Here is a 25403-nt window from a genome sequence, read left to right as displayed (position 1 = left end):
CATAAAAACATTTCTACCCCCCCCCCAACATTGTGCCCCCACCCTACCTAACCCACCGATGCAATTATACCCCCTCCCCAGCCCCAAAACTGACGTTTACTCTCCGACACGCAGGAAGCAAATGGCTTCCTGCGCCTCGGAGAGCAAAGGGGAAGCCTCCGGTGACGTCAGCGCGGCTCGCGCGCTGACGTCATTGATGACGCGGGCGGGGGGGGGCGGGGGGAGGCAGGGGAAAGTCTTCCCCTGCCTCCCCAGTAAAAAAAAATAAAATCAACGAATCACGGGGGGAGCGCCAGCGCTTCCCCCAAGGGTGGGTCCCATGACGAGCTGGACTAGTCATGGGCACAGCGCGACTGTGCTCCATGACGAGTTCAGCTCGTCATGGGCACAGAAGGGGTTAAATTGGGGGGTGCTTGTCTAAGGGATGAAATCCCCACCAAAAGATGCTGGTATTGTCCTTCGTATGAAATTCATCCATGCCCTTTGCTTAAATGGGGCTAGATTTTTATGGCCCTCAAGAAGGGTGTAATCTGCCCTATTGCTATAGCTTCTAAAAAGGTCAGAGAAATTAATGGGAAGGGATAGATAAAATTGCCATTCTGAGCAGCCGTCTCTTGCAAAACCAAATCACAATACTTGGCTTTTCACGTCGACAGAGGGGTTGATTTCTTGTGAGTCTCTAGAAGTTTTTGTGACATTGCAATATGCAGTGAGATGCTGTTTAGTTAGAGCATGACAATTTCTATATTATGTTGCTAAACCTTGACCACTTTGTATATCGTACACTCTTTGAGCACTGAGCACTAATGTTACATGATCACCTTTATATGTAAATATTCCTTGTATGTTGTAAGCCTCCAACTACTACATTTGTGAATATCTATGAATAATTTAATTCTGATTTGAGTCACGTTTCAGTTATTTATAAATAAATTGTTTCCTTGTCCAGGCGTTAGAGATACAGTTGCTACAAATTGAAATTAGGTCATACAGTGCTCTAGAAAGTAACCACCTTCCACCGACAGAACCTTCTTTTGCTTACTCGTATATACCCAGGTTCTGAGGGACACAGGGTCACCCCATTGTTGTTAATCTATTAGTAGTGCAGGTGCTTACCTGCAAGGGTATTTTACTCTCATTTGTTTTTGTTTTTCCCTATTGATTGTATGTAATTACCTTCATGTATGTTGTCTCTTCATTTGAATGTATGTAATTGCATGATACTAATGAATATTGTTTGATAACTCATACGAAAACTTGCATTTCAACGTACATCTTTGTACCATGTCAGATAAAAAAACACTATCATATAATGAGGACTACATAACCAAACTGATACAAGACCAGGGCGCATCAAACTTCTTGCTTGGCTCTGACAGATTATCTGTTGATGCCTCCCTAAATGAGAAATTAGCAAATATAGAAAGTTTAGGGAGGGTTTCAGCTACGTCGCTAATAACTGCTCCAGGCACTGGATGGTGCTTGGGGTTGAGACAGCTATTTACTACGTCAGCAAGCTAACCCAGGAAATAGCGGATTTAAAAAAGGAAATACTGGAGGATAGTGCACTCCAACGCAAGAGAAGCACTAGAACTGGCTGAAAAAGCTCTAGCTGAGTTCAGTACAATAACTCTGAACAGGAAACTCGATAAACCAGCAAAGGACATAAGAAATTACGACAAAAAGTACACCTACCCGTACTTGGCTGACGAGTACTGCCAGCAAGATCGCCTGGGCTTCTTTTCCAACAGAAGTAGGCAGGGACCAAGGAGGTTTAACACCTTCTCGGACTCCTACTTTGGCAGTGGTTCTGATTCAGACTCTGAGAGGCCTTCCATCAACCGCCAAGGGAACCAGGGTCAACAACATTTTTTAGGTGAAGGCTACCGTCAGTCGAACTGGGGAGGCGGTACGAAACAAAGCTGGGACCGCCCAAGGGGATGGAACAGGGGCAGGAACACACAGCGAGGCAATCCACGGGTGAGGTTTTTCCCATCAGAAACACACGGGGAGATCTCAACACGCAGGCAAACTTACAGATGGTGAGAGCAATGACGCCCATCCCTGCATACACTCCCTTACCCCCTGAAAACCCTCCTTCAGAAAACTCTTCCTCGAACCAAAGTGACCAGACACCCAATTCACTGAGCGTGGCCAGTGGGGCAGACATCCTGAACACCAACACAAGAATGTCAATGGATGTCGCTATACCCAGTCCTGAACTGAATATCCGGACAATGGACCCCATCATCAATCTTTCAAACTACACCATGTCCGTGGCAGAAAGAGAGGTACTGAGCAAAAGGCTTCCTTCCTCCCCACGGTTAGACCCGATTCCTTCACCATCAAACTTGAAATGCAAAAATTCTTTAGAAAAAACAGACTCAAGTACTATTTCAGCAAAAATGTGTAAGAACCATTGACAGCAGCAACACCTTTCAAACCACCTTCACGCCTGGAGCTTACTTAATGAGCCAATGCATACTGGCCTTTGAACAAATCGTCCTCCAAGAAACTATGGGACTGCTGGAGGAAAGGCAATACATAAAAAACAACATCAGCAAAGATGAAAAACTGGGACTGAACATTCTACGCCAAAATAGTACCTTTATCATTAAGGCGGCCGACAAAGGTGGCACAGTGGTGGTACAGAACGCCGCAGACTATGTTGAAGAAATTGAACAACAACTGGAAGTGCGAGAAAGTTATCTCCTCACACTGAGGGACCTCACGATGGAGATCAAGTCCCTTATTGAAAGACTAACAGAGGATGGACTGAAGAAAGGCTTCTTGAGCCCACAAGAGAAGGAGTTCTTGATTAAAAAAGAACCAAGAATCCCAACAATATATACCCTGCCCAAGGTGCACAAACGTCTGGAGAAGCTGCCTGGGAGGCCAATTGTTTCGGGGTGCGGTTCGATTTTGGAACCCCTCAATTAATTCATCGACCATTTCCTGCAACCTTGGGTTACGGAGACTGTCATGCGTCAGAGTCACAATGCACATTATCCAATTGCTGGAAGGCCAGGCATTTGACATCCAAACGCAGCTACTGGTGACACTGGACGACTCATCACTTTACACGTCAATACCCCAGACCAAGGCATTGGATGTAGTACGATCGACTGGATACTGACGGATTTCCTGATTACCATGTTGGAAATCGCCATGAAGATAAACTATTTTATTTCCAGAAACCAGTCCTACTTCCAGTGTAAAGGAGTAGCAATGGGTGCTAATTACGCCTGGCCATCTTCATGGACGAATATGAGGAGGAACAACTATACAGCCATGACAATCTGTTTATTGAGTCCATAGCGGTATGGAAACGATACATAGACGATGTGGTGATGATCTGGTCGGGCACAGAGGATGAACTCAAAGAATTTGGGATGTGGCTCAACAACAGAACAATTAACATCCAATTCACTATGACCTACAACAGGGAAGTTATTGATTTCCTAGATCTCACAATCCGAATTGATGAAGGTATCCTGTACTGTGATCTATATCGGAAGCCCACAGAAAGGAATACGCTCCTCCGATATGAGTCACACCACCCACGAAACCTACGGGACAACTTACCCTACGGGCAATATCTCAGATTAAGGAGAAATTGTACACGAAGAGAGGATTTCTTCAGGGAAAGAGGTATCCTGACGAAACGACTAAGGGAACGTGACTACCCTACAGGACTTCTAAAACGCACCAGGAAGCGGGCGTGGTACTGTCCCCGAGACCAACTACTGCAAACAAAAGAAAAAAGGACTGGGAGTGAGAACATCGTTTGTGTAACCACATTTAACTCCATAAGCCATGGCATTAAAAAGATCATCAAAAAATATTGGAACCTGGTCGCCAATAAACTAAACGTCACGGACAATCCCCTATTTGCCTTCAAAAGGGGCAGAAACGTCAAAGACAATGTAGTCAAGGCCTAATTGGAGCCACCGAAGCAACCTGACCTATGGAGCCAACTGGGGCTTCCACCGATAACTGGGCACTACAAATGTGGTTCATGCAAAGCCTGTCCATCAAGCATTGAGGGTCCTACATTCACTTATGAGAACAAAACATACAAACTGCCACTGTTCACAAACTGTAACAGCATGAATGTGGTCTACATTATTCACTGTCCTTGTAATTCACTCTATATAGGGCAGACCACGCAGAAGGTGAAGACAAGAATCCTCCAACACACGAGTAAGAGTCAGGTGTAAGGTACAGGTAGCCCCCCTCGTGGAACACTTCATGACCCATAATCATCCACCAGAGAGCATTAGATGGAGGGTGGTGGAGAAGATCTGTCCCCACCGCAGAGGGGGATCAGTTTCCGCGTCCCTGAATCTAAAGGAGTGTAGATGGATTCACTCCTTGAACTCCGTAGTAGCTGGGCTCAATGAACATGAGGAGACTGCCAAACAGATGGGCCTACTATAGCCAACTTTTTACTTCAGGACATAACTTGCCCACGCCTACCCTCAGCAGTCACTCTGGGTCGACACACAATCTTCAAGCACAAAGTTTGTATGACGTATCTCAACCATGTACATATGCTATGTTGAACAAACAATTTGTGCTTAAAGTTTTTATGACCCATTATATAACTGCCTGTTATCAGTCACTCTGGAGCGATACACATACTCCCTGTATTTCATAAATGCTCACAGGTGCTACTTTGTACGAATTTTGATGCTCCTAGTGTGTATGACTGAAGATACATTATATCATAACCATGTACATATGAACAGTTTTAATGACCTATGTTAAAACAGCTTGTTAGCACCATGAATTTCCAATTATGATTAATTCCTTATAAATTTGATGGAATGTAACTTCTGCTACGCACCGTCTTATTCACTGTGTCCTTGTGAGCACATGTGTAAGCATAACTGTACAAGTGATTTTTATATCCTCTTATTCACTGCCTCCTTGTGAGCACATTTGTAAACATAACTGTACAAGTTATTTTTATACTGATAACAATGTTTTTGCATAATTGTTAAACATCTCCTGCTACTCACACGACTGGTCCAAGGCGCCAGGGTAGCTGAGATTCACTAGGAAACAGAGAGACTCGCCCTGTTGCCTGGCAACCAAGTCTCCCATGCACGTATGTAGCGTGCACGCTGACTCCACGTCGGCGCGCTCTCCCCAAGAGTCATCCATCACCATGCAGACTCACTGACGTTTCGCAGCGGCAGTACAGGACTGATGCTTGTCTGCCCCCGTCACAAGACTGATTGAGTCCACACGAGTAAGGTGTGCTCCCACTGCACCTCGACGGCCTGCGCCCCTCGCCCCCGCCCACACACCCGGGTCCCGCAACCCCCCTCGGGATCCACCGCAATCCTTCAGAGTCGTCCGTAGAACTTATGATTTAAACATCGGTTTAGGCGATGTAGTCATGTACGCAGCGCGCTAAGCTGATGCACCGCACGGCCACCGCTTGACTTATGCGCCACCCATGATTCTTAACCCGTGCCCTCCACACATCGATCCATGAGCACTGTTTAAGTCATCTCGCCGCACCACTGCTGATCCTTTGCCATGCTTAGTTCACTGGGTTGGTGGGAGGCCGTCTCTCTCGATATGACCACATTGTACCCTTCACGGCCATCGATTTCAGCGGTTCACATTAAGCGATGTATTTTAATAGGGGTTTGTAACCTGGGTGCTTATACTTCTGACGGCCATCCTTAACGGTGGTTCACTTTAAGCGCTGCGCTGGTCCTTCCACTCGAATAGCGCTTCACGTAATTGTCCCGCAAGCGCCACAGTTAGCCTACCAATTTAATTGGTCCAACTTGTGAATAATATAATATTATTGGAGGTGCAGGGTATGTTATTCTAAACACAACCACCTCCTTCCCCATAGAGAAACCGACGCTTGGGTCCAAATTTAGTCTACCACCAGTGGTCCTTCGCTACATTTGCCACTGCAGCCAGGACTGTGTCCGGCTCACCTAGGGTGAGTAGTCCGCCCTGCCACTCATTCCGTATCTCTCCAGCCATTTAAGCAACCCAACAAGTATAAACACGCACATGTTTTCATTTTTAGGCTATCACTGCCCCCGATCCCCCACCCTGTCCTGATGAAGACCCTACGTGACTACAGAATGGGGCAAGTTATGGTTTGAAACATCGACGATCACCCAAGACCCAGATTGACCAAGGCTCTGCACATAGCAAGAACATTATTAGTGAAAAGAGCCATTGGTGTTACATGATTATCTGACCTATCCCTCACATGTATATAAAACCTTGACCACTTTGTATAATGTACAGTCTTTGAGCACTAATGTCACATGATCACCTTTATATGTAAATATTCCTTGTATGTTGACAGCCTCCAACTACTACATTTGTGAATATCTATGAATGATTTAATTCTGATATAAACAAAAACAGTAGAAAGTATCTTGAGTCACGTTTCAGTTATTTATAAATAAATTGTTTCCTTGTCCAGGCTTTAGAGATACGGTTGCTACAAATTGACATTAGGTCATACAGTGCTCTAGAAAGTAACCACCTTCTACCCGACAGAACCTTCTTTTGCTCGCTCATATATACCCAGGTTCTGAGGGACACAGGGTCACCCCATTGTTAAACTGCTAAACAAAGTCAGTCAGCATAACTAGGCTTATCTGAATTGGAATAAATAAAAAATATGGCGCACTCCCAGTGAACTTCCTTATTGTCTTGTTCGGTGTTCTGGAAAACGTTGGAGCGGAGAAGAAAAGTATAGGGCGAAATACCATTCATAAGCCATGCATAGGACTCTTATCCCTATAATAAGCAACAACCCATCTTTAAGAATGTTTTTGTACTAATGTCTTTTCGTTAAGCAAGGAAATTCTAAATCATTTGGTCACTTGTTTTCTTTGCAGAGTAAAGCAGCCAGTGCTGGGAGGGAGTGGATGGAGCAGGAAACTTTGCTTTTGCTAGAGGTAAGACAGTCAGACAAAAGCGTTGATTTTGGGCAAATGTCCATTCATCTATACATGTGTAACATTTGAAATTCACATTTAATATTTGTTAAATGGCATAGGGTAATGTCGTTTCTGCAATCTTCATGCATTTACCCAACTAAAAATTAATATTGGATGGGATGGAAAAATGTTTATATAACACGAGAATGAGAAGGGGATCTTGCCTCTTCATGTCTTTTGGGGGGCTGAGTTATTTCCCCTGTTGCTCTAGACTAGCTGCAAATCTTCTATTGTCCTTTTGTAGTGCTGTGCTTTGTATCATACTGCTGATCATTTGCACTGTCTGCTGGGATGGTGTAAGGTGTTGGTTTCTGTAGGAAGCAGGCTTTTTATTTAGTTTGCCAATGTAAGGGCACACCATGCCAAATTTCCAGACGACCCTTATTGGTTTACAGGGGCTTACTTTAATAATCCCAAGTGCTCTATTTGTGGTAGTGTGGTCGAGCAGCTTAGGCTCATCAGAGGGGAGTGTTAAGTAATTGTTGCACATCCAGTCAATAAATGTTAAACACTTGAGAAGAAATCCAAGATCAATTTATAAAAATACCACAGATTTTTATACATGTTTATACACCAAGATCATAGGAATCAGGCAAGTACTTCCGGAGTTATGGATTTTACTAGAAAACAGTAAAATACACAAATATCGCTTTTTGAGGTATGAGCCTCAAACGTGGTAATGTTATCCTATGGGAGTAAAGACATACTGCAAAGATATACTTGTAATTAACGTTTGGGGTTGCCCATTGGAAGTTTAGATGCTAGGGGGCCAGGGGGCCAAAGAACCACCAGCAGTTTGTTTACCTGCTCTGGCATGTCCAGTGCAGAGGTGCTGGACGGGTTGATAGCCTTGATGTAGGAAACTGGCTCTATATATACTACACCAAAATGAGGTATAGTGTGTATAGAGTCCAGGTGACCCCAGAGGTAGGCAGAGGTTAAAGTTAGATAGAACCTTACTCTATATTTGTGGTAGAGTGGTCGAGCAGTGTAAGGCAGTATCAGAGGACAGTGTTAAGCATTTGATGTACACACGCAGTCAGCAAATGAATTCACACACTCAAGAACTGAACTCTAGGCCAATTGTTTTTGTATAAAAAAAAATATATATACTGTTTTATTTTAGAACCAAGCAAGCCTAGCACAGGTAAGCATAAAATACTTTACAGGAATAAGTTGCTGATTGTAAAACAGTTTGAAAATGCAATGGAAATTGTACTTTGGTTGATTTACAGGGAATGCAGTTGGTTGCAACACTTAGCAAATACAGTACATTGGAATGAATAGGCTTTTTCTGTAAATTACAGGTAAGTTACTTTGTACGTTACTTTTCTTTCTCCGTGCTGGATGTCTGGATTCAGCACTGGGACATTTCCTGTAAACAAGTGAGTAAATACGTTTTGGTTATTTGTGCGATTTTTAAAGAATATTTTTAGATTTCAAAACTCCACAAAGTTTTGGGAAGAAATTTGTCAATGTTATCCTATGGACGAAAAACAGGTCATCGGTTCACAGGTAAGTAATAGTCTGTGGGAGTTACTGTTCTGGGGTTAGACTCAGGGGTCCCGCAGGGTCAGTGATGCACTTTTGTTTCAGGACACACCGGGATTTCGCAGGAGCAGGTTTGAGGGGAGACAGGCCGGTAGGGCTGGGGTCAAGTTGGTAGGCGTTGTCCTCTTGTTAGCTGGCTGCACGGCTGTTCGGTCCTTCTTCTTTTCTTCTTGTTGTCAGCCTAGATCTGACGAAGCAAGGTTCAGTGTGCCCCCTAAATACTAGATTTAGGAGCGTTACAGGTAGGTAAAGGGCAGGGACCAATTGGTCCCTTCCCTGGGGTGGGTACACCCCCTATCGTGCCACCCTCCAGTGGGAGGGGCGCAGGAGCCTGTCTCTGGTTGGCTAGGTGTCTCCATCCTCAAGATGGTGGGGACTCAGTTGTGCTTCACCTCGCCTCCCCCACCTGAGGGGTGGAGTTGGCAGAAGTGGGCACACCTCTTTCTCTCACTTGTTTTTCCCGCCCGTTCTCCTGCCCAAAGTGGGGGGTAGAGCCAGTGGGGAACAGTTGCTGAAAGCAGCAAATGGTCTGGGGAGGCTCAAAAAGGCGCCTTCCCCTTCGTGAGGCCTGCACATCCTGGGAGAGGAGGCTTGGCACCTCGTCCCAGTATGTGCATTGTTTCAGGCCTCCGAGAGCAGCAGGCTCTCGACCCAGGGGTCCAGAAACATGTCTGTTGGCGGCAGCCTAAGCAGCCACTCAAGTCAGGTCACTAGAAGTTGGTCCAGTTTCAGGGGGCATCTCTAAGATGCACTCTGTTGTGCATTTTACGTGAAATCCCACACTGGCAACCGTGTGGGTTTAATGTGCTGAGAAGTTTGATACCAAACTTCCCTGTCTTCAGTGTAGCCATTATGGTGCTGTGGAGTTTGTAATGACAAACTCCCAGCACATACTCTTAATGGCAGCACTGCATTTACAGTGCCCAGGAATTGACTTGAAAACAGCAAAACAAACTGTCCAAGCTGAGGATCACTGAAAACAATCCCTTTTATATCTCCTATCATGAGAGATAAAACGTGAAAGGAGGGCTTTATGAATTGCCTTTTATTCAGAAGAACATTTATTGTTTATTTCTCATTTGTGCGCTCAACAATTATTCATTGCGCATTTACATTTTACAAAGTACATCATAATATATACACAAATACATTAAACAACAGAAAACAATAATCTTGATCCCCTATATGGAGGTTTCAAACTACATTCATTCATCAAACATTCTTGGCCAATTCATTCATACACACAATCAACCAACACTGGACAAAGCGGTCCTAATGACACCTCTCCTTTTTAATGAAATGACTTCCAAACTCTATATATGTCATAACATTTTCTCTTTTGTTACACAATGAAAGTCCATAAGAACGTTTTTACTTAGAGCCTATCAAATGGGTGCAAAAAAGGACCGGTCTGGTCGACGCGTTTCGAACCTCTATCTTTTTGAGGTTCTCTTCAGGACCAACCCATTTCTGTAACAAAAAAACAAACCCTCTTTAGATGATTGGAACCTACTCAGGACCTCTAGAAAGCCACCAACGACTGAGCATACCCACCTTAGAGAAGTACGTCAATGTGGAACCTTAACTATCCGTAAATCATCCAGCTTAACCTGGGGCTGTAAAACAAATAATTCCCAATCACATCATCCTCCTTTCTGCCAAAAACATTTAAATGACATACATAAAAACTACATAAAGTGTCCATTTGGCTCACCCTTCGAAGTGAATCTGTTGCCTTAATGGGACAGCCTGAGTTCTATAAAAGATTGTAGAATTGCGTCAGCCGGAGTATAAATGGGTCCCCAAAATCTAACTCTTTTAATGAATATAATGTAATATTGGCTTACCCATTTAAGAGACGGCTGTCTCCTTAGCCGGCTCCCTCGGTGGACACACCTCTTTTCTTCCTAAGGATGAAAGGAACACTTTTGGGTTTCCTCTTATTGCCGGACCGGACTAAGGGTAAATGAAGCCATTGCAGACAAGTCTGGCAGAACCCAAAGGGGGGCTCGGCACACAAGGGTCTTTTGTGCAATGCGGTGCAGGTTGCCGTGAACCCAGACTGTGGAGCTCGGGTGCAGAGGTGTTTGGCCAGCTGGCCACTTGCTTTGGAGGCGCTCACTGGTCTCTTGTTTGACCAGTAGAGGGAAGAAAAACAACAGCAGAGCCACTCTTTGAGTGAGCCTCGTCGGTCCTGAAGTCCCTTGTCATGCAGGTCGGATTTGATGGTGGTATCCGGGCTGGACACTCAACATGCCTTGGTTGCTCAAAGTGCTCTGGTGTATGGAGTGTTGCTGGGCACTCCGCTGAATACATCAAACCACTGCAATTCTCCCATCCCACTAGCCCAAGGAGGACGAGCCAGGGCTCTGCCGCCTCCCTCTGCCGATGCACTCTATAATGCGACTCAAGCTCTCCTGTGGCAGGGGACGTGTCGGGGCATAGCCCTGGCCAAGGGCAGACCCATCCTGCACTGGGAGGAGACAGGACAAGGCCCCCCCACCTCCCCTTGATTTTTTGCTCTGAGGATTTGACCAGCTAGTGTAAGACACTCCGCTGCAATATTGTTTTATAGCACCTCGGCTCAAATTTGTGACAGTCCTTTTTGACAGTTTGAGCCTCTTTTCTGGCACTAAAGTGGTATTGACTGCCTGTCCTCAGGGAGTCGCCCGACCCCACCCACCTTGTACCCTTGGGTCAACTGTGGCAGAGCAGTAGGCTCTGTGTTGGGACTTTGGTTAACTCCGTGCTAACGCCCAACATGGCACTCATTGTGGCCGATTATGAGCGAAGGTAAAGCAACAGACACCTTACAGGGAAAAAGGGTGATAAATCATAAAAGCCTGCTGGGAACCCTTGTTCTGATGGACCAGTGGACAATCTGACTCTGAAGAATATAGACAATTTAATAGAAGAAGTAAAAAATCTCTTGGTAGGAAGTGATTCCAGTAACTCATGGCTGAGAACAGCCCAGAAGAAAGTGTGGCTATTTTTGTAAAGAAAAGAAAAGGTAATGAAATTTGGGTGCCGTTAGTCCTGACAATTGCTTCGCCCAAACGATGGGACAAAATTCCAGAGAGCGAATTAACAACGGCTTTGCCTGAACCTGTATCTACTAATCATGTACCTGTACCACTGTCTCCATTGAGAACATGTGTAAATAGATTTTTACCCTTTGAAAGCCGTTTCCTGCTTTCTGGCTCTTTCGAAGATCCCCCATGTTCAGCTGATGTCCCTCCCCCTTCCACTCTACATTAACTTCTCATGGATGCAGCTACAGCAATAAAAAATGTAGAAGGGGAATTGGGTTCTGCTTATGTGACCCGCACTATACAAAAACTTCAGGCAGAGGTGGCTGACCATAGGTCTAAACTATCCTCACTAACAATGGAAATTGGAGTACTTAGAGATCTCTTGTCAAGCTGTTTGCTGCTACTAATTCTGCCCACGGGGTGCTTTGTCCTAATTTCATCCCCCTAATAGATCAAAATAAACTGTGAGAAAAATCAAAGATGTATGAATCACACTGCATTCAACCCTACTTCTCTTACTCATAAAGTTTCACCTCCAACTGGGCCTACATGGCTGCCCTCTAGCAAACCATCTCGATTGACAGTCCCCACCGACAAACCCGGGGAGGGTAGGATACACCATGACCCTGGCTCAATGAGTGACCAAGACGGGCCTAAGCCCAAACCAGAGATTCAGATGATATACAATCTTAGCAAGCATAGGACCGCTCATGATCCACAAGGCCATATCATTGCCTGTGATGTCTGATAGAGACATCTAGCCACAGATTCCTTAACTTAAAATATCCACAGGAGTCAGACTGGATCCGGAGGATCTCCTGCAGTACCTCTGCGTGCCTTGGGACAGCATGACTCCGTCCTGACTTCCACTGATATGACGTCAATGGAGCCATACAAGTCCCTCCCGGTGCGCTTACGTCAGTTTCCTTCTTTTGTGCATCCCAACGCGGATTCATGAGAAGCGGTTTCTCTGGCCTGATTTTGTTATCTGAAAGAGACAATTAGTTATAGATTCCTTACTTTGTGAATTACCCCCAGGCGTCAGACTGGATCCAGAGAGTTTTTTCATCAGCAGTACCCCTGTGCGTTGAAAGGGGGCATCGGTCAGCTCCCCATTCTGCCTCGTGGTCGATGGGAATGACGCTGTGGTATCTACTTTGACACCGCCCTCGCTCGCTGATGTCAGTTCTTTCTTTTTTAGCACCATCCAGCGCAGATCCGGAGAGAGCGGTTCCTCCAGTCACCTTTTGAGCGATTTTTGTCAACACCATTTTGAGTCCTCGACTCCTGGTGCGCGTAGGGATGCCCGGTTTCAAGTTTTGCGGTTCCTGCCGACGGTTGATGTCAGTGACTGATCCATATCGCGTGTGCCTGTTTTGCCTGGAACACGACTCCAAGACGTGTTCCGACTGCCGGACCATGTCTTTGCGGGAGCAGTCCCAAAAACTCCTCGAGGTCCAGCAGTCTGCTCCATGTCGTTCAAGGTCCCGGTCGCGCAGGAGGTCGAGGGACCGGTCGCGGAGCTGCAACCGCCAGTCCTCTTCCAAGTCTATGCACTCCTCAGGTAAGTCGAAGCACAAGAAGAAGTCGAAGAAGCATCGTCGCTCTTCGACTTCTCCCCGTCCATCGGCCAACGCGACGAGGGATGTGGCGGTGCCCCTCCTGCTGCTCCGCATGCGGAGCCCGCTGGGTCGACTCCAAGTTTTCTTCCCTTCCCTACCCAGGACCCGGAACCCGGAACAACCCTTGCCCAGCTTTAAAGTTTCTACGAAGCGATGCATCCAATTTTTGGGCAGCCCGACTCTGCTGGCGCACCTTGGGGCCCGAGGACTCGGTTGGGGACCCTGGGCTTTCGATGCTGGCACTGCAGGGTCCCCTTGGATTCAGGCCTGGATCTGGATCGGTGCCTGTCGATCTTGTAACACCATGCCCCCCTCCTACCCCCCAGCCGGCGCCGATTCTACCAGCACCGCGCCCGCAGCCAACGCCGGTGGTGTCCCCAGCCAGCGTCAACCCTGGCCTCTGCCCCGAAGTAAACACGGAGCCGGACTGGCGTTGGCCGACGTGGGATCCGGCGCCGACTGGTACTTTTGTGCCCTTGTTCCACCCTGGTGTTCCTTTCAGGCCAGATTGGCAACCAGAAGAGGGTGAGGAGGACTGGAAGGGGTCTGGAGACCCTTTGACTGACCATTTGGAATATGACCCGGACTGGAGAGAGAAGCTGGGGTAAGCCAGTGGTCTGGACACCTCCCCAGACTGTGGAATGTTGTCTCCTCCTACCGTGGCTACGGAGGAGGAAGCTTCTTACGCAGTGGTGTTGCTTAGGGCGGCCGCGGTTCTCAACCTCGAGCTACCTGCGTTGGCAGTCCTGACATAGGTGCTTCAACCGGCAGCGGGCTCTTCGGAGCCCCTGCTGCTGTTTAAGGAGGCCCTCACCAACATTCTTTTGGGCACCTGGTCCAGGCCCAACACAGGGGCTCCTGTGGATAGGATGATTGCCCGATGCCACCGCCTGGCGCCAGGTGACCCCACTTTCCTCTCCCAACACCCCACCTCTGAGAGCTTGGTCGTCCAAGCCTCAACGTCCTAAGGTGCATTCCCTAACGCACCACCTGATAGGGAATCCAAAAAGCTGGACCACCTTGGGAAGAAGATGTTTTCTTCCTCCTGCTTGGGACTGCGATTGGTAAACACCGCATGTCTGTTGGGCCGTTACACGCACTCTGTGTGGGATACGGTGGCCAGGTGCTGCCCCAGTGCCTGTAGAAGGCCCGGGCTGTGATCTCCCGTGCAGTCGCCGAGGAGAGAGATGCAGCCAAGTTTACCATCCGCTGTGGGCTGGACACCCCGACTCGCTAGGCAGGACGATTTCCACTTCGGTAGCCCTTCGACGCTACGCCTGGCTGAGGTCGACTGGCTTTTTCTGGGATGTCCAGGCTACCCTTATGGACATGCCCTTTGAGGGCCGTTGCCTGTTCGGCTATAAAGCAGACCACGCTGGAGCACTAAAAGGACTCTCGGGCTACGGCCAAGTCCCTGGGCCTCTCCACCACCCGTCCTGCGCAGTCTGCTTTTCGTCCCTTTTGTGGCTATGGAAGGGGTGCCCAGCCACGTTCCATCCAGGGCAACAGGCCAGCGCAAGCTGTTCAGCCCCTGCGTGGCCAGGGACGTGGGATCCACCGTCGTGGGTCTGGGGGCCAGCAAGCAGGCCAGTCCACCACCGCCCCCTCTGCAGCAGCCTCCAAACCCTCCTAGTCTGAACTTTCAGGGCCACCAATCGCCAGTGGGCGGCCGGATTCGCCATCACCTCCTCCACTGGCGCACCATTACGTCTGACAGGTGGGTTTTGCAAATAGTCTGAAGGGGCTACGCTCTCCCCTTCGAGACTACCCCTCCATCCATGCCACCTCTGTACCATCGCATGTCAAAGGATCATCTGGCCCTTCTCCAACAGGAAGTTGCGTCTCTCTTGGCCAAGGGAGGCATCGAGCGAGTTCCTGCCCCAGAAGTAGGTTGCGGTTGCTATTCCCTCTACTTTCTGGTGCCCAAGAAGGACAAAAGCCTGTGTCCTATCTTGGATGTCATGAACTTCAACCGCTTCCTCCGGAAGGAGAAGTTCAAAATGTTGACGCTATCTCAGGTCCTTTCTGCCCTCGACCCTGGAGACTGGATGGTAGCGTTGGACTTGCAGGATGCCTATTTTCACATCCCCGTCCTGCCGACCCACCAGTGGTATAACGGTTCATGGTAATCCACGCACACTCTCAGTTTACTGTGCTCCCCTTTGGCCTTACCAGCGCCCTTCGGGTGTTCATGAAAGTGATGGGGGTGGTCACAGCTCATCTGTGCAGATGAGAGGTTCCAGTCTTCCCCCTATCTCGACGACTGGCTGTTGAAGGCGGGCTCGCCCCTGGCTGTCTTCTCCCACCTCCAGACTACGGCGGACCTCCTGCATTTGATGGGTTTTTCTATCAACATGCCAAAGTCACACCTGACTCCCTCTCAGAAGCTCCTCCTCATCAGAGCGTTTCTGGACACGACAGAATTTTGGGTCTATCCTCCCGAGCAGCGAGTCCGAGATATTCGGGCTATGATTCCAATCTTTCAGCCTCTATCCTGGGTTTCCGTCATGGTGACCCTGTGGCTACTGGGTCTGATGACCTCCTGCATCCTGCTGGTGAAGCATCCCAGATGGCGTATGCGGGCTCCGCAGTGCGACCTTAAGTTCCTGTGGGCACAGCATCAGAGTAACCTGTCCGACTGTGTCTAGATCTCGGAGGGCATTGCACGCTAATTGCAGTGATGGCTAATGAGCCCGATTGGGTCAACGGCAGATCCTTCTTCCTTCCCCAACCTGAGTTCACAGTGGTGACCTATGCATCACGTCTGGGATGGGGCAGTCACATGGGGGAGGCGGAGATCAGAGGCTTCTGGTCTCCGGCGGAGTCCGGGCCTCACATCAATCTTCTGGAACTTGGGTGATTCGTCTTGCTCTCAAAGCCTTCCTTCCCTTAGTCCAGGGAAGAATAGTGCAGGTGTTCACGGACAACACCACTGCCATGTGGTACTGCAACAAACAGGGCAGGGTGGGGTCGTGGACCCTATGTCTCTGGACATAGCTGAAACATCAAGGCATATCCCTGGTGGTTCAACACCTGGCAGGTTCTCTGAACGCCATGGTGGTCGAACTCAGCCGCAGGTGCATGATTGAATGGCGTCTTCACTTGAAGGTGGTGCTAGGTCTCTTTCACAGGTGGGGATAGCCTTGGTTAGATCTTTTCGCCACCGAAGAGGACATGCAATGTCAGCAATTCTGTGCGTTGGAATTTCCACGGCGGCACTCGCTAGGCAACGCTTTTCATCACAAGTGGAGTTGCGGTCTTCTATACGCCTTTCTGCCAATACCTTTTCTGCCTAGAGTGCTGAAAAAGATCGGTGCAACTGGGCCGAAGTCATATTGGTGGCTCTGGATTGGGCACGAAGAGTTTGGTATCCCGAGCTATTACACATGGCCATCGATCCTCCGATGCGACTGCCTCTTTGGGAGGATCTTCTGTCGCAGCAGCAGGGGACGCTCCTCCACCCGAACCTGTCCAGTCTCCACCTCCTTGCGTGGAGTTCGAGCTGCGACAGTTGATGCCTTTGACCTTCCTCCCCAAGTCTATGATGTTATCCTGGCAGCCAGGCGTCCCTTCACTAAGACAGTATGCGCCTGCAGATTGAACAAATTTGTGGCACGGTGCACAGTAAAGGCTGTGGCTCCCCTTTCTGCCCCTCTTTCTGAGGTTCTCTTGTTCCTCCTTTCTTTGGCTGAGCAGGGCTCTGCTCTGGGCACTCTAAAGGGCTACCTCTCGTGCATTTCAGCCTTCCTTAGGCTTCCTGATCAGCCTTCTCTTTTCAAGTCCTCTGTTAATCGCTTCCTTAAGGGCAGTACTCCTCTTTTTCCTACTGTTCGCTTGTAATGCCCCAGTGGGACTTGAACCTGGTTCTAACTTATCTGATGTGCGCTCCCTTTGAGCCGCTACATAACTGTCCTCTTATGCTTCTGACCTTAAAGACTGCTTTTCTAGTTGCCCTCACCTCCACGCAGGATGAGTGAGCTACCATCTCTTTCTTCCAAACCTTCTTTTCTGTCTGTTCATCCGGACAAGGTTGTCCTGCGCATTCGTCCATCTTTTGTTCCCAAAGTGGTTACTTCTTTCCACATTGGTCAAACCATCACTTTGCCCACCTTTTTTCTGCCTCCGCATCCTTCTAAAGAGAAAGAGAGGCTCCACCGTCTGGATCCAACACATGCGCTTTCATTTTATTTGGATCGCACAAAATAATTCCGGGTGGATGACCAACTCTTTGTTTGCTACATGGGCACTACAAAAAGTTGGGCAGTACACAAATGGACCATCTCTCGATGGGTTGTTTTGTGTATCAAAGCTTGGTATTGTTTGGCAAAGAACGGAGCCTCTTGTGGGGTTGCATGCCCATTCCACCAGGGAGACACAGCTACCACTGCTTTGGGACGGGGAGTCCCCCTCAACGACATCTGTCAGACAGCAACGTGGGCCTCTCTGCACACGTTCACAAAACACTATTGCCTGGACAGTCAAGTCCAGAGAGACTGCTTTTTTGGCCGTTCTGTTCTCCAGGATTTTCTGGTGTGAACTTGGTTCGCAGACCCTCCTCCCGGGTTGGTATTGCTGGGGTATCTATTCACAAGGTAAGGAATCTATAAGTAATTTTCTGTTTCAGATGAACCAGTTGCTTACCTTCGGTAACGATATATCTGTAAGAGACATAGATTAGTTATAGATTCCTTATCGCCCCACCCATCCTCCCCGTTCTGCAAACTGACTTCTAGGGTTAAGGATTTCCTTTAGGGGCCCTAGTTTTGTGCACCAGTGGTCAGTGTCTTGCATGGCTCTGCGCTTCTGGCGTGGGAAGTCGTGTACAGAATTGACGTCCGCGCACGAGAGCGGCGTCTAAGTAGCTGCGGCGACATCATCCCGGCGACCACGACGACGAATGCGGAGCAGACTGACGCCTCCGTAAAGACGCGCAAGGGTACTGCTGATGAAAAAATTCTCCGGATCCAGTCTGATGCCTGGGGGTAAATTACAAGGTAAGGAATCTAGAACTAATCTATGTCTCTTACAGATATATCGTTACCGAAGGTAAGTAACTTGTTCTTCCGGCCTTTTGGATGCCTTTTAGCGTCCGGGAGCAGTGTGCGATGCCTAAGGGCTTAAAGTCATACGAGACCTGTACGCGGCAAATGCCGGTGACGGACCCACGCTAGATCTGCATATGGTGATTGGGAGAGCACCACGACTCTGAGGAGTGCGACGCCTACCAGCAGCTGATGCCGAAGTCCCTATGGGAACGTCGGATGAAGTTGCTGTCTGCCCGGATGTCCCGTTCGGGGTCCTTGCGTCGCCGGTCTCCATCTCGAGCTGGGGCTTCGGTTCGGGACAGGTCACTGAGTTGTTCCCGCGTACATGGCTCGCCTGATGCAGGTAAGCCGAGGAAGAAGTCAAGGAGGTTGTCTACCTCCCATAAACGTGACGCCGTGGCCCGCTGCACCTAGACCCCCAGAAGTTGACCCACACCTACCCACCATTTACTGGTTTTGGGGTGACTAGGTCCCAGATGGAAGCCTATCCTCTGGCTTTACAGGCCATCTTTGGGTCACCTCCTCTCCCTGGCATGCCTTTGGGCCCAACGGAGGGGGTAGGGTCTCAGATCGGTAATTTGCCGGCGGGTTTGTCCTCCGCGCCGATCGAGTTCCCTGACTCCAGTTCCAGTGTCGCTGCGACGTCGGGACATGGTCCGTAGGGGCATCCCAGTCAGATGTCCGGCCCTCCTGTGGGGCCATTGCACAGCCCTGTGGGGCTCCCTGCACTGGTGCTGGATGCGGCTGCAGTGCGGGGCTCGACTCTGAGTCAACGCCGTTCCGCACCTCAGTTTCCCATCACAGTGGAGGTTGAGCCGACGCCGGTCCGACGCTGGGTGGACGAGTCCTCTTTAGTGGTAGTCGACGTCGATGCAACACAGTCTCTACGTCGGTCGGCGATGGTGCCGTCCTCTGCTGTTCCTCTGTTGGTGGAGGAGGATGAGGCCCCTGAGGGTTCACTACCCCCAGGGTTTTTTCGATGCTCCTCGGAGCAGGTTCCCATGGGGCACTGGTAGGCTTTTGGTCGTCCTCTGGCTGCAGAGCCTCTGCCTTTTGGTGGACGGTTTAGCCTACAGCCGTCCCCTACAGATGGCTTATTGTCGCCACTGAGAATGGCCACAGAGGCTAGTGGAGCATTTGCAAGAACGGTTCGCAAAGCTGCGGATATCTTACAGATGCAGCCTCCCTCACTCTCTCTGCCTTTTGATCCCTTGTTGGATCTACTCTACCAGCGTGACGTGGAGGTGGAGCCCTTGCTGCCTTTTGGCTGCCATCAACATGTTTCTGGACCTCTGGGTCGAGAGCCTGCTGCTCTCGGGGGCCTTAAACAATGTACATACTGGGACGAGGTGCCAAATCTCCTCCACCAGGATGGGCAGGGTTCACGAAGAGGAAGCTTCAAAGGCGTTTGTGAGCCTCCCCAGACCATTTGCTGCTTTCAGCAACTGGTCCCCACTGGTTCTACCCCCCACTTTGGGCGGGAGAACCAGCGGGAAAAACAAGTGAGGGAGAGAGGTGTGCCCATCTCTGCCACCTCCACCCCTCAGGTAGGGGAGTCGAGGTGAAGCACAACTCCGAGCCCCCGCCATCTTGAGGATGGGAGGACCCAAACAACCAGGGACAGGCTCCTGCCCCCTCCCACTGGAGAGTGGCTGAAGAGGGGGTGTACCCACCCCAGGAAAGGGACCCATTGGTCCCTGCCCTTTACCTATCTGTAATGCCTCTAAATCTAGTATTTAGGGGGCACCCTGAACCTTGCTTCATCAGATCGAGCCTGACAACAAGGAGAAAAGAAGGACCGAACAGCCGTGCAGCCAGCTAACGAGGAAGAGGCCCACTGACTTGGCCCCAGTCTTACCGGCCTGTCTCCCCTCGAACCTGCTCCTTCGAAATCCTGGTGTGTCCTGCAGCCAGCAACCTCGAAAATCCTGGAGGACCTGCCTGCCTTCACTTCCAAAGATTGCTTCTCCCGTGAACACCGGATTTGTTCAACTGCAACCTCTGGCAGGACCCGGAGACCACGAATCCAGCCCACTCTGCACCCACTGAACCCGGCCCGAGCTTGAGTGGAAAAACACGACGAGAAGGTCACCCCGGAAATCCTGAACTGAGATCCGGTGACCCCCGACTTGCCTCAAGCCGACGCTTGCAGCCTAAATCCAGAAGGCCCCCCCTGACCGCGACCTGGAGCTGGTAAGAAGATCCGACGCCAAAAGGCACCCCTGCACCCGACGCCCCACGGCCTGGTGTGCCCAAAGCAACGGTGCCTATCCAACCCTTAACTTCCCAACCTACCTTTCGAAGTGGTGGTCGCACACAGAAGTCCTTCGTCTCCCTGCCTGCAGTGAGTGCTTTTGCAAACAGGAGGTTCCCTATAGAAAACAGGGTGCCCGACATCAATACAGCACTCTGCACCCGGCCACCTCAGTGCCGCTGAGGGTGCACCTTTTGTGCTACTTTGTTTCCCAAATTGCCCTGACCTAAACCCTAGGAGCTTTGCTCCCACAACCCAGGGGCCTGATTGCCAACAGCCACCAACAGGAGGCCCCCTATCCTCCATAGGATAACATTGGGCCTCAACACTGTGCACCCGGCCGCCCTAGTGCCGCTGAGGGTTTAACAAAAGTGCATCACTGACCCTGGGATACCCTGAGTCTAACCCTAGAACCTCAACTCCAGAAACCGATTACTTACCTCCAAACCGATAACCCTATTTTCCTCCATAGGATAACATTGACTGTTTTTCTTGGAAAAGTTTTGAAGTGTGGAGTTTGAAAACCTAAAGAAATTCTTCAAAATTGTACCGATTAAGAAAAACGATTTTGCTTACCTGTTTGAGGAGATGCCCCAGTGTAGTATCCAGGTAGACCACACTGGATAAGAAAAGTAATCTCAAAAGTAACTTATCTGTAAACACGATTTTCCTCCATAGGATAACTTTGACTGTTTTTCTGTGAAAAGTTTTAGTGTGGAGTTTTGAAACCTAAAAATATTCTTTAAAAATCGCACAAATAACCAAAACGTATTTACTCACCTGTTGGCAGGAAATGTCCCTGTGCTGAATCTAGGTATCCAGCACTGAGTTAGAAAAGTAAGGTAAAAAGTAACTTACCTGTAATTTACTGAAAAAAACCTATTCATTTCAGTGACCTGTGTTTGCTAAGTCTTGCAACCTACTGCATTACCTGTAAATCAAACTAAGTACAAATTCGATTGCATTTTCAAACTGTTCTACAATCAGCAACTTATTACTTTAAAGTATTTAACACTTACCTGTGCCAGGCTTGCTTGGTTCTAAAAATAAAACAGTATATTTTTTATACAAAAACAATGGGCCTGGAGTTTAGTGCTTGAGTGTGTGAATTCATTTGCTGACTTGAGTGTGTACATCAAATGCTTAACACTGTCGTCTGAAACTGCCTTACTGCTCGTCCACTCTACCACAACTAGAGAGTAAGGTTCTATCTAACTTTAACCTCTGCCTACCTCTGGGGTCACCTGGACTCTATAACAGGAGGTTCTCCGAAGCGGGCTCCAGAGCGTTCACCGGCGCCGTCTCCGGCGCCGTCTCCGGATCGGGTGGAGTCGCATGTTTCGGATCAGGAACGGGAGGAAGAACCGACTCCGGCGCTTGAAGAATCTATGGCTCCGGTGGAGGACACTACGGCGCCGCAGCCAAATACTCCGCAGAGGGATGCAGGTTCAGTGCCTTATCCTCAGTTTCCTGCTCCAGGTACTGATTCTACTCGGTTCTTAAATGCCATGTATGGTATTTTTAATGGGGCGGCCTTCCCATCCGGAGCACCAACTGGTCCCGTGGGTCCCATGGCTTATACGTTGGGGGTGCTGCAGCATTATGCTCAGGCCCCCTTCATGCCCTTTCTGCCGATGGCGCCTTCGTGGCAGTTTCCTGCGCCGTCTGGGGATCCGTCACGACTTCGGATGGATCGACCCGCTTCAGAGCCTTCCTCGACGCCGCTGCCGACTCCTTCGGCGCTGCGTCCGGCGCCGCCGACTGTCTATGGTGCCGCCGACTCAAACACCTCTGGCTCCACCGACGCCGCGTAAGACGTCGTCGACGCCGGTTCCCCGGATTCCATCGAGAAGGGAGAAGGAAGGTACAGAGAAGAGGTAGAGGAAGGTGAGGTGGACACATCCTCTGATGATTTTGAGGGCATACAAGAGGATAGTAGCCTAGACACCACCCCAGAATGGGAGCACACATCGGCAAGATCCTCTCCACCACAAGAACTGGCTCCCTTCCATACTGTTATCAAAAAGGCTGCAGAGCTGTTAGATTTACAGTTGCCCTCAGCAGAGTATAAATCAAACCTGTTGACAGAGGTTCTGCACTCTCCTACTTCCACTTCAGAGCCTTTACTGCCCTTTAATGAGGCCATCTTGGAGCCTGTTTTGGAGGTATGGCGGAAACCACTTTCTTCTCCAGCGGTTTCCAGACAGGTGGCGAGAAGGTATAGGGTGGCGCCTGGGGATCTGGATTTTCTATCTATACACCCGTCTCCAGAGAGCCTAGTTGTGCAGGCATCCTGCTCGAAGCATGCTTCGGGGGCTTTCCCTCAGTCTCCCTCAGATAGGGAGTCTAAGAAGGTGGACCAGGCTGCTAAAAAGACTTTCTTTTCGGGGAGTATGGCATTAAAGTCTTTCAATGCCACGTGCTTGCTGGGGCGTTACGTGCACGCATTGATGGACACAATGAAGACTTTGGCCCCTAAGCTGACGGAGGGCGATGAGGCGTCCTTCTTGGAGGTGGTTACAGACACTCAGGCCGCTGCCAGACAGTGGATCCAGTCGGGATTGGATACGGCGGATTCGGTGGCAAGGATTATGGGCTCGTCCATAGCTGCAAGAAGGCAGGCATGGCTCCGTTCGTCGGGATTCTCCGCGGATGTTCAAGCCACATTAGTGGATTTGCCATTTGATGGGCAGAAGTTGTTTGGTGAAAAGGCAGATTCTGCTCTACAAAGATTTAAAGACAGCAGATTAACAGCAAAGTCTTTGGGTCTGCAAGCTCCTGCAAAGGGTTCTGTTTTTAGGAAATTTAGGGGCTTTGGAAGGTCATCTTTTCGCACCTACCGACAGCCTCAGCAGCAACAGCAGCAGCAGCAACAGCAGAATCCCCTCTATAAATCCTATAGAGGGAGACAAAGGGGTCGGAGAGGTTCTGGACGCAACCCCTCTTCTTCTTCCTCCTCCTCTGCTCCCAATGAGGCATCAGGGAAGCAGCCCTAGATCCCCCATCCCGGATCATGTAAGACCTGTGGGGGTTCGGGTGTCCTACTTTCTACGGGGTTGGAAATCTGTTACGACAGACCTTTGGGGTTTGAACCTCGTAGAGACTGGGTACGCCCTTCCCTTTCGGGAGTTTCCTCCCCCTTACCCTCCTTGCCAAGGTTACTGCTCAGAGGACCATCTGCTTCTCCTTCAGAACGAGGTTCTAGCCTTGCTTCAAAAGGGTGCAATAGAGGTGGTTCCGGAGCAGGAAAGGGGTCAGGGATGCTTCTCCCGGTATTTCCTGATTCCCAAAAAGGACAGCAGATTGCGTCCAATCCTGGACCTCAGAATCTTGAACTTTTACCTGAAACAGGAGAAATTCAAGATGCTGACCCTTGCGCAGGTTCTTCAAGCGTTGCAGCAAGGAGACTGGATGGTGTCGCTCGACTTGCAGGACGCGTACTTCCATGTCCCAATCCTGAAGTCGCACAGGACGTATCTCCGTTTTACGGTTGGGTCGCAACATTATCAGTTTGCGGTCCTCCCGTTTGGCCTTACTACCGCACCTCGAGTCTTCACAAAGGTGATGGCAGTGGTGGCTGCTCATCTCAGGAGGTCGGTGATTCCAGTTTTCCCCTACCTGGACGACTGGCTTCTGAAGGCAGAGTCCCCAGAGATGGTGCAGCATCATCTGCAGGTAACATCTCAGCTGTTATTCGACTTGGGTTTTTTGATCATTGTGCCCAAATCTCACCTGGTGCCCTCTCAACGCAACCTGTTTATAGGGGCGGTACTGGGCACTACTGTGTGTCGAGCATTTCCTCCTCCACAAAGAATTCTCGACATTCAGGAGATGGTCCCTTTATTCCACAATGGAGCGGTTGTTCCAGTTCTGAAGGTCCTTCGCCTGCTCGGTCTGTTTGCTTCCTGCATTCTGTTGGTCAACCATGCACGCTGGCACATGAGGGCGCTCCAGTGGTGCCTCCGCAAGCAGTGGTATCAGCACAACGGGGATCTCAGGGAGTCGATCAAGATCTCCAGAGAAGCTGCAGCGGATCTATCTTGGTGGAGCGTGGAGAGCAATCTGTCGCAAGGAAAGCCCTTCCATCTGCCTCCATCGGTGGCCACAGTGATAACGGATGCCTCCACTTTAGGGTGGGGTGCTCATCTGGGGGATCTAGAGATCAAGGGTCTTTGGTCTCCAGAGGAAAGGTTGCTTCACATCAACCTTCTGGAGTTGCGGGCGATTCGTTTGGCGCTTAAGGCCTTCCTCCCTTCCCTTCGCGGTCAGTCGGTTCAAGTCCTGACAGACAACACTACCGCGATGTGGTATGTCAACAAGCAGGGAGGAGTGGGGTCTCTTGGTCTATGCAGAGAGGCCTTACGTCTATGGTCCTGGGCTCAGGACCATCAGATTTGTCTGATGGCAAATCATCTGGCCGGGGTGTTGAACGTACGTGCGGACAGTCTCAGTCGGCAGTTCTCCGCCGACCACGAGTGGAGGCTCCATCCGGAGGTGGTTTGTCACGTCTTTCGGACGTGGAGGACACCTCAGGTGGACCTGTTTGCCGACCGCGAGAACGCGCACTGCCCGTCATTCTGCAGTCTCCAGTTTCCGATGCAGGGGGCGTTGGGGGACGTGTTTCAGTTGAATTGGGGCTCACAACTCCTTTACGCGTTTCCTCCCATACCCTTGATGCCTCGGGTTCTGAGGAAGATTCGCCAAGACCGGGCCCAAGTCATATTGATCGCCCCGGATTGGCCAAGAAGGGTGTGGTATACAGATCTCCTCCACCTCTCCTTGGGCCCTCCGCTCCTTCTCTCTCTGAGGTCAGACCTCCTCTCGCAGTCGGAGGGGCAGGTTCTACACCCCCACCTCCAGAGCTTACACCTTCATGCCTGGAGATTGAACGAGGCAACCTGAGTTCT

General features: G+C 49.7%; 1 protein-coding gene across 4 annotated transcripts in view; it reads left to right on the top strand.

Moving 5' to 3' along the window:
* SMARCC1 (SWI/SNF related BAF chromatin remodeling complex subunit C1) overlaps positions 1 to 25403 on the top strand; it is a 958790-nt gene that overhangs the window by 481081 nt on the left and 452306 nt on the right. For all 4 annotated transcript variants that reach the window (XM_085628643.1, XM_085628641.1, XM_085628642.1 and 1 more), the window contains exon 19: positions 6891 to 6950. In XM_085628643.1, coding sequence (XP_085484769.1) covers positions 6891 to 6950 — 60 coding nt within the window. The remainder of the gene's footprint in view (positions 1 to 6890; positions 6951 to 25403) is intronic.

This window comes from Triturus cristatus, chromosome 10 (assembly GCF_964204655.1).
Source record: "Triturus cristatus chromosome 10, aTriCri1.1, whole genome shotgun sequence".
Taxonomy (NCBI): domain Eukaryota; kingdom Metazoa; phylum Chordata; class Amphibia; order Caudata; family Salamandridae; genus Triturus; species Triturus cristatus.
The sequence above is the reverse complement of the archived record's forward strand: the minus strand, read 5'-3'. Positions and strand labels throughout refer to the sequence as shown.